Source organism: Bombus pyrosoma, linkage group LG6 (assembly GCF_014825855.1).
Source record: "Bombus pyrosoma isolate SC7728 linkage group LG6, ASM1482585v1, whole genome shotgun sequence".
Classification (NCBI taxonomy): domain Eukaryota; kingdom Metazoa; phylum Arthropoda; class Insecta; order Hymenoptera; family Apidae; genus Bombus; species Bombus pyrosoma.
Window position 1 is genome coordinate 8,330,702 of NC_057775.1, and position 16,583 is coordinate 8,347,284.

Genomic DNA, 16,583 nt, shown 5'->3' on the forward strand with positions numbered 1-16,583 from the left:
CTCTTGATTAGTCTGTTCTCGAGATCTGTCTCTGACTTATTCGCCTTGGCAAAGAGGTAGTCGAGAAAGGAAGCGAAGCAAGCGATCTTCCAGGATGAAATATTCCTCGCTTCCGCGGCTGGCGTGCCACAAACGTTAACTTTTCCGCACGAAATTGTCCCGGCGGACACACGTACACACACACACACACACACCAGAGATAACGAGAAGTATAAATTCCGCGGGAGGATGGGTTCCTGTAAAATTGCAAGGAGATATTCGCGTGCGCGTGTGCACTCATCTGTATCGATACATATACACGTTCGGTTTCGTGCGTGCAAACGTTCCTCGTTGGTGTACACGCGTGCATACACAGTGTTCACGAAGTTCGTGCGCATATTATTGAGATCGAGCAATTTCGAACGGCCATTACCAGCTAGCATGCGGAAGTATATTTGCAAATGAAACACAAGAAGGAGGGAGGGAGAGAGAGAGAGAGAGACAAGAGTAGTTCTACCGATCGGTTTTGTGAACCGTGAGGTTAACCTCGCTGATCGCCCAGATATTTATACGGTTGTACTGGAATAGAGGAAACTGTGAATCGTATAGTGCCGGTAGTTTTGTTTGGTAAAGAATCCATTTGATCAGCTGTACTAGGAAGGATAAAAGGCTCGGATACTTGACGTATTTTATTACGCTGCAATTTAATTTTTAAAAATAGAAAAAGAGAAAGAAACAGGAAAGAAAGATACAAAACAAAGTACAGGAGTTACGTTTCATATGAAGAAGCTTCTTCGTTCTAATTGCAAAGATGAATAAGAAAAGCGACGGTAGCACATCCCTCGTTATTAACATCGAATTACCAAAAACACTGAATCTTTTCTTTTTTATTGGACTGTAATAAGTATTAAGGCATTAAGGCGTCAAATATTCATTTGGCTTCTCCTTGGCACTGTGCTTTCTGCACAGCTGGCATCGAGTTGGACCGTTCTTTCGCGTTGCCTGCATTGCGGAACGCATTTTGTAACGTCTCCAACGTCCTCCAGATCTGGAGGATTCTAGCAATCAAGATTGGAATCTTCTTGACAGAGTTATTCGAGACTCTCCTTAATCGCTTCATTGCCGTCTTCATAGTATACCATTAGTTATTTACGTTATCCTTCGTTCTATTCTTCTTTCACGCCATTGCTCACTGAGTAAATTTCTATTTCAAACGCAGGACCGAAATGCGAACGAATTGTATAAAAGACTTTCCCAATGCTTTTTCATTTCCTTTGTATAAAAATTGCCAAACAATACGCATGTACACAGTACATACACGTACTCGTATGCACTCTTCTTTCGAAAATTCAAGCTTACGTCAAAATAAACTTTTGCCTTCAAAATTATTAATTTTTTCAATTTCTTTGCGAGTTTAAGCGCGTATAAAAAGATCGCGCAAATATTTCCATTACTCGTGACGATGACTGTTTGTAGGGACAAGACTATAAATCTTGTCAACATTTAAAACACATGTGTTACAGTTTCTTCTTCTCTAACGTGATTGATATCAATTGACGATACGAGAAGATTTAATAGGTAATATTGGTTCGTAAAACTTCAACTCTGCAGACTCGTCATTTCATATGTATCAATCTAATATGTTTTGACACGCACGAATTCAACCACGAAAAATATCTGCAGAATCTTTTCACGGAGTCGTTTTCATAATCACTGACCCATATGAAATTTCAAAAGTGCTCACTCTAGCGAACAAATTACGCGATAGCGCAGACACAATCTCTGGTCGTAACATAAAAAGAAAAAAAGAATATTCTTGCAAAACTTTCAATAAATCTGCTTCGCGACCAAATGTTTCTTGAGCTACACAAAAATTCCTTTTCGTCAACAATTCGTAGAAGTACACCTTTCCCGGTATTCTTCTTACAAAAGCTACATAAGCGACCAAAATTAGAAGCAATTTCAAATGCGATATTGCTTACACGCATCAGTCGTACAAGGCTTACGCTAACAACAAATCGAAAAAGATAATCCCCGTTCAATGAGAATTCAGATCCATTCGAACGAATTAATCTAATGGCTCGGAATTAACAGAGTCGTCCTAATCGAACAATAATAAATACTCGCGCTTCGCCATCTCTAAAATAAACAGGACACCTTATGTATGAAGTTTTCTCGGGGATGCGCACGCTCTGCCTCGGGCAGCATATGTGCAAACGATTTTCTGTTGAACGGGTCCCGAGGGGATTTGACTTACGTTCGAGGCAACCCCTGTTCATAAATCTGCGCGTTGTAATGCCCGAGGCGCAATCGCAATCACTTTGTGGACGGGGCCTGCGGAATGCTTTATGGCCGAGTTAATACCGATATCAGGTATCCGGCTGTGCACCGAGCCAACTCTTCCGCGGGATCTGTCTCTCGCGCGTTTTCCGCTTTCGTTCTCCTACCCTCTGTTCGTCTCTATCTTATCCAATCTGTAGCCGTGGCCATCGCGATGCCCGCTAATTTCATTAACTCCGATCAAAGATCGACCTTTGATCGCTCGTTGTTCATCTCCGTGTGCACGACGCGATGGCGAGTTACGTGCTTCATGCAATCCTGTTTCTTCGTAACGTTGGAAAAAACGAACAGATTCGTTTCAAACGAATACGTTTGACGAACTTTCTATCTTCGTAGTTCGGCTTCTTATGGAATCTCATTGGATACAGGTGAGAGCGTAGCGTTTATGGAGCTTAATGTTTAATGGACTAGTCTTGATATTTCTTAACATTCTGTCTTTGATATAATTTGATTACAGTTTTGTGGATTCGTGCACGAGGTTGTAACGCTTAAGAGAATATAGTCCATACGCTGTGGAATGGCATGCATTACGAATTACATAAAGCAGGATGAAAGTTTATACCTTAGCTGTAGTAAAGAAAACGCCTAAAAATCGTATCTTATACCTCCGCTATATCGATCATATGTATTAAAAAATTCTTTTACCCCGTTTTCAGTTCTGTCGAGAATTTTCCGGAATTCCGTCAATTTTTGTATATTATTAATAAAATTCTGAGCAACCAACTCGCATAAGAAGATCACAGGTATCGCTGTTGGTCGTTAATTTGTCACTGCTTTGTACAATTCAGTTACATTTATGTACTGTTATTACAAAAGACTCGAAGTAACTAACCTATACTTATATATCTACACAGATACAGTTGTATCGATAAAACATTAAAAATTCGTGTACCTCTAAGGCATTGTACGAGTATAGATTTTTCTAATACCTACATTGTAAAAGTTCTCGCCGCTGAAACATTTTTCGACCATTTCTCCTGCCAACTTTTAAACACGTAAACAGAAGTTTTCAAAGCGTCATTTTCCCAGGCACGAATCTACATTCAGCCGGTGTTTAATCGAATTCGTAAAAATAGAAGAATGATTTTCCAAGGAATTATAGTTTGCATCGTACAACATAACATGGTACATGGCACGCTCGTGTGATGCTCGTAGGAATATACAAGTACTCGTTAATTAGCTGTGAATGAAATTACAGAATCGTATTATGCGCGTACAAGCATAGGGGGAAAAATTCATGTTTGTTATTACCACTTATCTACATCTAATGATTTCATAAATGCTATTTTATTCTCGTGCTTTTGCCAAGCACGTGTACTCAGCTGTACCATTGCACCGAGAACGACTATACCGATCGTATATTTCGTTTCAAATCGATATGAAACAACAAAATCGTATAAAATGATCGAAACTTTTCTGATTTATTAACGAACGTTGCTCGATTATGGTCGAAAATATGTTGCTTAATAGTACGAATATTTAAGCAACAGGTAAAATATTTTATTATACGTATAATTTATGTAGATTGTTGAGTAGGATTTTTTCTTTGAATCGATAAGATGTACTCGATCGTTGAAAACTCTTATTACACCTTTGTCTCTTAATTGTGTCTATTGTTAATTAATTAATTGTCTATTACGTAGGCATTTTGAGCGGAGAAGGTACTTATCACCTAAGCTTGTCGATCTAAATTAACGATAAATTGCTTATTTAGATGCAATAATTTGTATTGTATTTGTATTTGTATTTGTAATAGAATATTCATTTGTAAGGGCTAAAATAAGTTACATAATTCCATTTTATTTCCAAGTGGAAATAGGAGTAAAAATTCTTTGAACGGCAATGAACAGAATTTCATTCTGTTAATTGAAAGGAACACGTTAACGTAGGAACTTGTTTCTCATTTCTCGAAAAAACACTTGTTCCTGAACGTAACATTGCATTTACAACAGATCAACGTTTTAAATAATTACACAGTTAGTCTTTTCATATGCTTTAATTCTACGCCTGAAGTGACTTGTCAATAAGAAACGACTTGGTTAACGGACTAATTAACATATTTATAGACGGCGAGGTGAAATTACAATTTCAAAGCACGTAGCTAGTATATCATAATCCAATCGATATCAACGTTACACTGTTACACGAGTTTCTCACACGACGGGTTGATACAAAGTAGAACCTCGAGTAATTACGTTTTTACGTGCGATTTATTTCGAATCAATTTCGAAATATCAGTCAATTTTCGAATAAAAGTTTTTGATAAAAGCGTAACAATTTCTCGTATTCTCTCAATGTTCCTTGCAGTCGATCGTTTTCCATTGATCGACATTTTGATCAGTCGATCGTTCCGTTAATTCGCGTTCTGATAATACAGATTCTGTTTTACTTCTCCTCGGCTTTTCCAACGACTGACAATCTTCTTTCCTTCGAAAGGGAACATTACGTTTCCATCGAAGCGATAATGTACTTGATAAAGGAAAAATTATAAACGAAAGGGGAAGGAAACGTGAAAGGTAGTTTGCCGGTTCTATCGAAAGTCCTTTGAAGTCAAAACAAAATTAATTGTGAATTTAACGTGTTTGTAACGCCGGCCGCGGCCGCGTTCAAGCTCGGAGTTCCCTTTGACGCGTCGTAATTCTGTGCATAGTTCTGAAGAGGTCCTGGCAAATATTTCCCCGTACGTTTACGACGTATGTACGCGCTGAATAAGTTCGCAATTAATCTTGCCGTTTCAAAGCTGCCGGCGCGTTTCCAGCGGATCACGCGGTCGCTCGCTTGATTTTGTAAACAGCCTCTTTTTCCAGATTATCTCGCAGCATGTTTCATTGCGTTTTATTCAACTTGCGAATTCTTTTGTACGTCTCGCTACAGCTATCTCCGTTTCGTTCTTCTCTTTCGATGAAGCGCAGAGTTTATTTGCACCGAAATTGCGCGATTCAAAGCTGAGTTTCTCTTTTTTCGTATCATAACGTTACTTTATGTCATATCCGTTTCTCGTGTATTTTATCTTCCCAGTTAAATTACATTATACAGCTGGAAACGACGATTAAACATCTTTCATCGAGTAGGAGAAAAAGCAACGATGGATACGATCGACGACGAAGAAAATGATAGATCTTCGGCGTTTTCTTCAGCGTGGGAACTGCGGACAGGGTACTTTAACTAAGGAAAGCGGAATTATACACCGATTTGTTCGTTTGCTGCTATAAAAGTTAATAAACGTGTAACCTTGGTAAGAAGTTTAAATCTAGTAAAAGTTTTCGTCTCTTTGCTTGGAGTTTGCTCGTTACTTCGTAAAGTCGTACATATGGCTTTATAAAAGTTTCGTTCATACTTTCGACGTTCATGAATCGATATATTAAAGTAGAGTTGCATAGCTGCAACGCGGCGCGAATGCATCGCTCGTACACCATTGTGTGAATGAGAAATTATATAGACACGCTCGAGAGATCGTGAATAATGCCACTCTCGGATATTCGCTCATCGAATCATCGTAGGAATTTGTTATCCGTCTCCATTTTTATTCCTCTGCTAGTAAAACCGTAATAAATCATGTAGTCGTGTTATTAATTAATCGAAGCGATCGAACCTACAACGCGTTTTATTGTAATAATAAGAACAAACTATTTTCCCTTCATTTAATCCAACTTATTTGAATGTTTAAAGTCTATCACTGGCTGAAAGTTTTTAAGATGAGACTGAAGCGAGTTAAACAAGTAGAATTAAATATCTTATTATTACTAAATGTTAGGGTAGAAAGAAATAGAAGAGTAGACAAGATACGGTTACAGAGGACGACAATGTCAAAGCAAAATTATTAAAACATGGTTTGAAGTTCGATTAATGATAGTGTTTAAGGCTTGATACAAACTACTATTATTCGAGAGACAAGTCATGGGTAATGGCACGAATATACTTTTGTACGAACTTCGATTGTACGGATTGTGTGTTCTCTCTCTCTCTCTCTCTCTCTCTCTCTTTATTATCTTCGTTTTTATCTTTATTTGCCATACCAAGAGTAACGTATATCATCGTGTTTTATTACCTTTATTCTTCATCTTTATTTGTTGCGCTTATTTTTCCTTTTATTTATTTTTCCACCTGTGTATGCATAACTTAGATTGTTGTCATGTCCATCGTATTTCTCCCGCGTGCTCTTTGTTTTGAGAGCGTAAAACGAAACACGAAAGAATACCCAAGCATGGTGAACATGAAACGTTGCTTAGGAATTACAGCGACACGAACAAGAGTGTGTAAATTATCGGTGTACGTTAACCAAGAGTAGCTTTCAACGAACATGGTTTATGTAATCCACAGCATTACGCTCGGCGAAGAATAAATTTCTCCGCAATCTAATCTCGTTCTTTAGAGATCTCTACTTTAAATACCATTGGTTGATACTCCTGGAATAGACACGCTTGCTCAGAACATCGTACTAATTGTAAGTAGACACGTATCCTCTTGCCGAAGGAAGAGAAAAACGTCGCAAACCATAAGATATTGAGAAAAGCCATTAAGCAGGTTCAGAGAGAAAACCATTTCTCTTTTGACCCCATCAATCTATTCGATTCGAAGCGAACACGCAATCTTAAACATCGCCGCGTATCTATTTAACTTTCAACGATGTATCAACGCTTTCATCGTCATAAAACATCTCACTGTTTCTTTAGCAGCGTCATTAAAGATACAATTTCATTTCTTACGAAGTCAGTCTCGTTTAAGAAATGAGAGAAACGAGCGAAAAATACGCAACGAAATAAGCAAAGACGAAAAGGTAACGACAAAAACAAGCAGGCAAGCACGTATTCTCTGTATTCGTATACATCCGACGAAGGTATCGACGCCTGGACAAGATGTATTTTTATTACAAGAAAACCTCGAATAAATCGAATTCCAATGGTTTCATTCTCGACATCATACGATCGTCGTACAATAGTACGACAGAATATTACGATACGGTGTAATCGATATTTAAAAACCCACAAACGTACAAACATATAAAATATCAGAAATAAAGAACATATCCGTCGCGTTTAGAAAATGGCAACGCTCGTTTAATCAAGTTTCACGTGTATTATTCGTACCTGATAAAAGAATAACTTTTTTATAAATATTCGCTGTTGTCTATTACGAAGGATGACGTATTCGCGCATAGATTCAAGTTCATGTAATTCTTACGAAGCGTACAGCGTTTCCATTCGCGAAATTCAGCATGTAGCAACGTTTAGTCTTGCTTCTTACTTATGCAGAGAACTCGATACTACGCTAATGTTCGGGCTTTCGCGTTTAACGCCGCTATTGTTTAGATTCCCTCTAGATACGCGGCTCCCCTTTTCCCTCCTCGACTCGTGCTCAACGTATTTACTTATCTTTCTCCGCATTATGTAACGCCGAATGAAAAATAGAAGCCGACAACGAAAACCGAGAAAGCGAGAGAGAAGTTTCGACCCGTTCTCGGCGACCAAGTTCCAGCCTAGCCGAGGAGGATCGATCGCGATTCTGCTCACTTTCTACTCACGGTGCTCGTAAAGTTCAGTTACGTTTGTAATTTGCGGTTCGCCGTGCGCGCACCAATCGAATTCGTACCGCGGCCTCCTAAACGATCCTGCCTGAGAGTGCCATCGGCAATCCCTTTTTTTCTTCGTATGAAAACCGATAGCAGAACGCTTTCTAATGGGCTTTGGTACTCGTGGAAAGTAGAGATCACGGCAGATTGTACGGCACGACCCCCTGATACAAATACGTCCCACGTTATACGAATGTCGCGATACACGCCACGCAGAACGCGGAAAGCTGGGATTAAAGAAAAATCGTTCGATTCAATGTAACGGGAAAGAATATGAGTTTTATTTTATCTTTGAATAATAGAAACACCATATCTTCTTCGTTTACACGTAAAGTCTAATCGTCGTGAAAATTGTTTGAAATTAAATTCCACCGACGTGAATTTTTGAACGCCGTTACAGTGTTTTTTCTAGTCGGTTGAATTTCCTTTGGTTTCAGAATTTCTATGTTTTTTTCCTCGCGAATGTCTCCTTGAGAAACGTCATATCTTTCTAATTTTATTTTCCAAATCGCGTTGCACGAGGGTAGCGACTATTTTTCGATTGCATTACGCGGTTCTTGAAACGAATGGAAAGGAACTTGGAAGTTTGTGATTCTACAATTAGTCGAAAGGTTGTAAGGGACACGCTGGAAAAACACGATATATTTATATTCCGTTCATTTTCTGATTTCGATGCTACTTCACAGTTAGAAGAGAAGCGACGTAACAATGAGATATGGAAGAAAATGGCAAGGATATATGTAGATGATATTTCACATCAAAATCAAATGAAAAGGGGGAAGTTGGTCGACGATATGTGGAATTTTCAAATTGTCCCTTCGTAGAACATAAAAAATTTGTGACCTGTAACAAAATTACTATTTTAATCATATTTTTAGGTCTCGTTTTATGCTTTCGAAACGAAAACTCGGAAAAAAACAATGTAATTCAAGGAATAAAAAAGGTAAGGAACTGATGTCAGTAGTATAAGCGTATAACTGATCAGACGCTTAATACAATCGATTCGAATAGCTTTTATCTTAGAAACTATATGCAAAATTCTTATATTTCTCTGTTATAATTTCCCTATTATGCTATATTTTTGACAAACTTTCGAGACGAGCTTCGAATTTTAACTTTTAACTATATCGTCACAACGACATCGACGATATGAAAATTGTTTCTTCTATCGTCTTCACCAATAAAAAAAAAAAAAAAAAAAAAATAGAAAAGGGAAGAAGGTTATTGCATAGACAAATATGCATAAAATTCGTAACTGTTTTCTTTCCGAAACAAAACCTTTCGTTACAAAAAGTGTCACCGTAGTGAGAACTTTTCGTTACAGTTGTTCGATTCTATTGCAAAACTTTTTGGAATGCAAGGAATTAAGAAACGAAACGATCCCAAGCTATCGCAACACCTGAACACTTTCAACACCTCCGTCGAACTTTGTCATGGAGTCTACTCTAAATTCAACGACTAACGATTCGCGGTAGTTGGAACTTTCTCCAAACTTTCATCTCTGCCATTTTTTCGCCAGATTTATCGCCGGAGTCACACACGCGCGCGATCCTTTCTAGACGTCGTAAATTACGCTCGTGCTAAAAGTCCGAATTAATTAATTTTTAAGATTAAAGCTCTCTAATGGCCATGTGAAACTTTATAAATCCGAGGTGGTGACGACGTGGCAAAAAGTTTGCCGCGGCGCGGCGACGCCGGATCGCACCGGCAATAAATACATCTCGCGTGCTGTCGACTCGCGTTAACCAACCGATCGTCGGCGTTTAATTATAAACCGGCCGGCGATAAATACCGGCGCGTCTATTAAGCAGCGATTACAAGGCGCCGCATCGGTAAGAATTAATTGCCGGCTCGGAAGCAGCAACAATCGCGCGACGCGGAAAATGCGATTCTGGGAGGATCGGCAAACGCCGCAATGCATAATAATACCGGCTGTTTAGCCATGATTTATCGGCTAGATTTTTCTCTCCGCGCTCTTACGAATCGTTCTCGCTTGCAATTTTTCTACCTGCTTGTTCCGAGTCTGGAAATTTGGATCGTTGTACACGAGTTACGAGTCTTTGACTCGCGTCCGCGCGTGAAAGCGTGATTTAGTCTGTAAATATATCGAATTTGTTATAGCAATGTTGTTCGTTTAGAGAGAGAGTTTTATACGCGAATGAAGATACTTGGCAATGTTGGTTAGATAAAGGTCCGACCTAACTCTGTTAAAATCCTCGAATTTTCCAGTTCTTTCGTTTCGACGAACACGAAGACTCTTATAGTTCGAAGAAAGCCTCTATCTATCTATATCGACTTGGAATGAAAAATCATGCTCGTCGATTTTCTTTTACATTTGTATCAAACTCGAGAAACGTTTCGACTTAATAGAAAAGTGCGACACGATCAAAAACGAGCGAAGGAAGATTAGCAGAGAATGGATACTATGCTGGCACTTTTAAACAGAGACGTTCGAATATTCGATCTCGATGGGGGATCAAATCTCCCGCGAAAACCTTTATCAGCCCCGCATCTTCGAGTCAGTCAGCCAACCATACGCATAGCGCGAAATTACAAAAGCTGCATCGATCACGCGAGTCGTCTCGAAGTTCACAACCCGTATACTTACACGGCTGTTCCTCTTTGACCGGAGCGGTGGCTCGAGTGTCGAGTATAGGACGACGATACGGAACGTGAGTAACGGGAATTCGAAGGTGAATGCTCGGGCAAATTGCGAATTACGATACGACGACGTCGCCCGTGTACGTCTACGTACGTTTTGCACGCGTCTGTGCGTTTGTGCGAGTAGCGTCTCTCTACACTTGGGCGCAGCACGCATCGGCGAGTAACCGAGTAACCAGTAATTGACTTCGTACGAGACCAGGGTCTCGAATGTACGTAGATCAGGCGTTCGAGACGGCAGAATGAAAAAGAGAGAGTGCACGAAGCGTGATCGAGAAGAAGGACGAGGTGAACGAAGGAGGTGCGACGAGCGAATAAAAAATTTCCCCCGAAGCTTTTCGTCGAAGAATTTCGAGCGAATCGTGGTAAACGCGGTCTAACAGGCGGCTGGTAAGAATAAATTCTCCAGGAGTAGTTCCGCCAGCAGACTCAAGGAATCTGCGATTCGCAGGGGTGGGTGTCTTAATGGTTTCTCTTATTACCATTGCCCGTTTCGAGTAATTGTTTTTTTCATCTCTCTCTCTCTCTCTCTCTTTCTCTCTCTTCTTCCCTTTTTGCAGTTACAGCGTGTAGGAATGTTTCGTTGAGGTTGGATTGGCGCGCTCTTTACGGCGATCTACGCGTGAATTTTGTATAGGAAATTGATATCGAGGAAGGATTAAAACAATCTGTTCGACTGACGATTGAATTGAGCGATAAATGTGATGTGATCGTCAAATTTATTTCAAAATTTGAGTAACGAATTACGTATGAAAGTTTTATAATTTATAATATACGTATTCAATTAATTTATATATGTTATATATATATATATATATGATTATGAAATTGTTTATGTACGAGTAGTTGGAAGTTTCTTCTTACACTTTCGATACTTTTCATTCATCATTCGATAGTTGATACGTATCTAGCTGATCTATAATTAGACGCGTGCTAGTTGAAGTTGATATATATACGCGTATGTTTCTTCAAGTATCTTTGAGCGCATTCTCGCTCGCGACACGTAAAATTTAACGTTTTTATGATATTTTAGAAACCATTGACGAATCTACTTTGGTTCGATGGAATTTGATTTTGCAGGAGAAATCCGCGAATTACGTTTACAATTATAACTCTAAATTTTAATTAGACCCTTTGATCGGACATGGAATATGTATGTTGACTAAATTTTGATCACATCGTTTACAATGTAATGTATTACCGACATAATTCGCCAGCAGTTTATCTGCCTAATTCTAAACGGTACACGCATATTAACGTGGTACTAATTATTTGCTAAACCTATAGCTATATCGATCCTACAAACGATCATCGTCCAATTACGGGTGTACATCGAATAAATGCACGTCGTGCTTTCGATAATTTCATAATTTTCCGTGATTGAAAATTATACTTTCATTAATTAAGATCGTACATACCTTCAGAAAGCTATCGTACGTTCCGAGGAATATTTCGTGCGTTAATCGCGTATGTTCGTCTCACGCGTGAATATTTCTACCGTAATAACCAATTAATCGGTGTCGTTCATTTTAATTAGCATCCTAATATTTAATGTCAAAGTATCATTCGGCTACTAATTAAAAGTCTTGGATATCGCAATACATTTCTAAAAGATCAAAGGTTATTCCTACAGATCGTACATATATCCATAAAAGCAAACCGCTTTCGATTAGAATGTCAATCCTTTTATTTCAACCGAGACCTTTTATTTACTCCTTTGTTAAACAAAGGGGTTTAAATCATCGGGAGAGATAAACGAAATTTTAATCCGCGACAAAATCCAGCATAAGAAATTCCCTGTAATTTATGGTTACCTTAGAACATAAAAATACTCGTTGTGAATAAATCGCGGGCGTAAATCAACTTCGTCGTAATTTAGCGTAACTTTCGTTGCGACTTTCTTCTTACGTCACTCTTGTTTTCAAGAGCTTACGTAAATGTTGCAACTATTCAAGACAACCAGTCCATATCGTACAGACCGATATTCTTCGCGACATAAAATACGACAAACATTATTGCGTTTTATCGTTAGAAACGACCGGTCCATGTATATGTATTTTTTTATCCCTATTTTTCACCCCTATATTTTACGCCTATTTTAATAGGGGTAGTCAGTACGGAATGTACGATTTGAAATTTCACAGGAACGCGAGTAAGGCTTGTCCGAGCGATTTTTCATCGTAATGCCTGCGTTGAAAGTTAGAAAGGATTGAAATGTCACAGAGTAACGATACGAATATCAATGAGCGCTTCTACCGCAAAAATTGAATTTTCTTCTTTTACCGCGATACTACACCGTGTATGCTGGACGTGGATGTATTCGCGAAAAGCAGGAAAATATTTCAATGCTTATCATAACGCATTTTTATGCGTATATTGCTTGTATCGGATAAATTGTTTAAAAATATCATTAGCTCTGCGACGGGACACGACTGTGACGATTATACCGTTCAGACTTGGAACCAACGTGAAAATGTACATCAAAGTTACAGGATATTTACCGCAGGTTATTTATTATTGTAATGGATAATTGATTGTTTTACAAATTTACAAATGATCGCGTATTTGGATCTATGTAGCCTCTGCAATATCTCGTAGCTTTTTCGTACATTTTCAGATCGCTTTCAAACTTTACCGATATAATTATGGCAGAATGGTACTTCGTAACAGCGTTGACGAAATGTCAAAATGTTTCATATAACGCGCATGATATACTTACGAAAAGTTTATGTAAACGCGTGTATGAATATTTCGATGAATTACTGTGTGTATAATTTTTTATAAAAAGTGTGTTGACGAACGCTCTACGGGTTTACAAAGGTGCGGTTTTCATGAAGTATTTTATTTGACATTGAACAGCAGCGCGATATTTTTATTAAATAAAATTGGTAGAAATAATAGGGGGAAGGTAACTTGGCCCAAATCAGATCGCAAATTTTGTTTCTATTAAAAAAACAAACAACGAGAATTGAAGAAAAAAAAGTAAATGTTTTTAACGATATTTTTATCGAAACGTTTTAGTAGGTTTCATTTTAGATACACGAGCAAGTAATTCATATATAAAACGATCAATTAATCTTCGCCGTGGGAACGCGAATAATCGTATGAAAAATTTATAGCAGTTTTATTAGCATAAAAATTGACGAATAATAAAATGTAACGAAAAAACATTCGAACGCATTCGATGAAATCATCGCAGGAACGACGGTACTTTATAAAAATGTATAAACGCAGCAATTTTGTAGTAATATTTTGTTAAACGCGCGTTTTACGTAACGGAAAGGAAAAATTTTCAGTTTTGTGTGTGCACGGTTTTCAAGCTTGTTATTTTTAGTTATTTCATATTCCATGTTATACAATCCATGTTACGTAATAACCATCGGTTCCAATTTATTTTCATGGAAATTGTCGTGCACTGATTTTATTAAAGAATGATACTCTGTTCGAATTTTACTTAAATATTGAAAATGGATTCTACCTTGATATCACATTTTAACAATAATAATAATAACAACAATAATAACCAATTTAACCGTAGCTGTATAAGCGAGATAAAATTAGAAAATTTACGAATGTTGCGAAGAATCTGCAACGTACTTACACGTAACGAATCTACTTTCGTTATTTCCGTGTTCTTCGAGGGCCATTCTCGCCTTCGACATCCTCCAGGCATCTTTTCCACGATTGTTCCATCGTTCGACATTTCTCGTTCCATTTCCCATTCGCGCCAGTTCAGAATTTTTACGTCGAAATTTCTTACGTCGCTAAATTGGAATATCCACTTGGACATCGGCGGATTTTCCCATGTACCAATCACGGATATCGATATACGAGCTGGCCAAATATTAGATTTCGTCGCAGGATGATGACGAACAGCAACAATGTGCGTGTTCCGCCTGTACGAACGTAAATAACGTTTTTCTGCTAAATAACGTTACATCTGCGGCTATAAATCGTGATTCCGCGCAAATAGCACGAAAGCTGGTGGAGTACGCGAATCCGAGCACGAAATATCGGGCTGACTGTTCAATAGAATGGTAATATCGAACTATCGACGACTGATCGACCAGGTGAATTGAAAAGCATTTGCGTTAGCCGGTTAATTGACACGGAAGTTGCTCGAATTTAAACGATCTACTGGCAAATTTAATTATGCCCAATTAATCTTCTCTAACCTGACAGCATTGGACGTGAGAATGACCGAACGATTATAGAGTAGCGCGCAGGAGTGCGTACTGATTTATATTAATACGAAGATGGTGCGTAAAATACAGAATAAGTAGACCGCGGACTTTCATGCAAATTCATATTTTTGGGAATATAATTGAGAAGGTCGAAGCTCGGCAGAAGATTGTTTTACCCACCAAGTATTATAGAGCTTTGAGAAATACATCTCGTTCCTGAGAAAACGGAGCGTTATAGTCTACGTTTTATGCAAATTTCCATATCTAAATATCTATCTCGTAATACGTAGAACGTTGAGATTCAGATAGAAATAATTCAAATGTTAAATTACGACGTAAAAGAAAATATATTTCTGCAAGGGGAACGCTAATGCAATATACTGTTAAAGCTAATTACCAACGCTATCGAGGTTGAGCTGATAGGTTGAGATCTGATAGGTTTCTGTTATGAATTGATCGCTAGAAACGTTCATTTGTAATCATTAAAGAGGCTACATGAACACGTTTGATGCATAGAAAATCATTCTTAAACTAATCTTTTAGTTATTAATTTGTAATTTTATTTTTGCAAAATTCTGATCAATCTGAATCTTTGAGAGTGACAGAGCTCACAATTTGAGATGTAAGTGGAATTTTGAAGGTAATAAAGATATGAAATTTCGCGATTCCAGCGATTCGACCTCTTTGGAAAATCGTCAAAGACCCAGACTCTAAGTAATCGATCTACACGTGTTTGCTTCGTGTCGAGCTTCAAGCTCGTATTTCTTGTCGTCCGAAGTATTTGATATCGTAGCATGGCAATTAATTAAAGCCGTTGAAGGAGCACAGCTTATCGCGAGAAGCTGCAACTCCCCTAGGAAAGTATAGCTTCTAGTTAGGTTTAATCTGAAATTCTGGAAAGCCCGGTGTATATTCGCGCCGCGTAACGAGCCCGCATTAATTAAGTTCCGCTTCCGTCCGCGAACGGAAGCAACGAAGAAAGTTTAGCGGCCAGTTATCTGCCGACCTCCGCAATGCGAATTTCGTCACCGAAATTTCCGATCTCTGCATGCAGAAACGATTCGCTTCGGTCGAAACGATTCGCTTTTTCTGCTAAACGAAGAAATTTTCGAAGAAAGAGACCTGCGATTTACGTGCTATTATGTACGAGACCAGAGTCTGTCTTTTAAGTTCTTTCGATCGTAACGAAACGACTAACGGAGGGAAAGATAAATATACAAAATAAAAAAGAAGAAAAAAGATAGAAAAGGGGAAGCAGATGCCGACTTTGAACGGGGGACAAAGATTTACATAAAATTATCATCGAACTTTTTGTTCAATCTAACTTGACGATTGGAGCTTTTCGTCCGCGTGTAACGCTCGCCGAACAGTTTTTCAGGCGCCATAGAACGATAGATCGTTAAATGAGGTTCCACGAGTTTTATCGTACCGGTAAGTAATAAAAACTATTACGATTATGTGTTTAATCTAGCGGCATGCATAAAACGTATCCTCCTTGGAGATCTTAACATTCTTGGCGATACCACGGATTCCAGCTTTTCCGTTAATGAGAATAATTAGCCACAGGGGTCGTTGTACTTGCGTACGCGGCTTAAGGTCGCGCTAAAGTTTCTATTGAATCGAACGTGGGATTCGTCCGGTGCCTGCAGTTTCCGGGATCTTTCAGAACAAACTAACGCGATTTCACGTGTACCTATGCGTATAAATATGTCGTACATATATACAATATATATATATATATATATATATACACGTGTTGGAACATACTCCGTGTATCGTTTAATTACGTATTTTTATTATTTTCTACCGTTAGACGTTTTTCTGTAATTTGCATTAAGAAGCAGACATTT

The 16,583-nt window shown here is 38.4% G+C and overlaps 1 protein-coding gene across 4 annotated transcripts in view; it reads left to right on the forward strand.

Moving 5' to 3' along the window:
- The window catches only part of LOC122568631 (ecdysone-induced protein 78C), a 132,238-nt gene that overhangs the window by 49,809 nt on the left and 65,846 nt on the right, over positions 1–16,583 (forward strand). Inside the window, exon 1 of one of the 4 annotated variants that reach the window (XM_043728577.1) lies at positions 16,100–16,164. The exons of the other annotated variants lie outside the window; for them this stretch is intronic. Within the exon in view, the coding sequence (XP_043584512.1) occupies positions 16,137–16,164 (28 nt within the window). The 5' untranslated portion in view covers positions 16,100–16,136. Of the gene's footprint in view, positions 1–16,099; positions 16,165–16,583 lie in introns of those variants that run through there. 4 annotated transcript variants of the gene reach the window in all.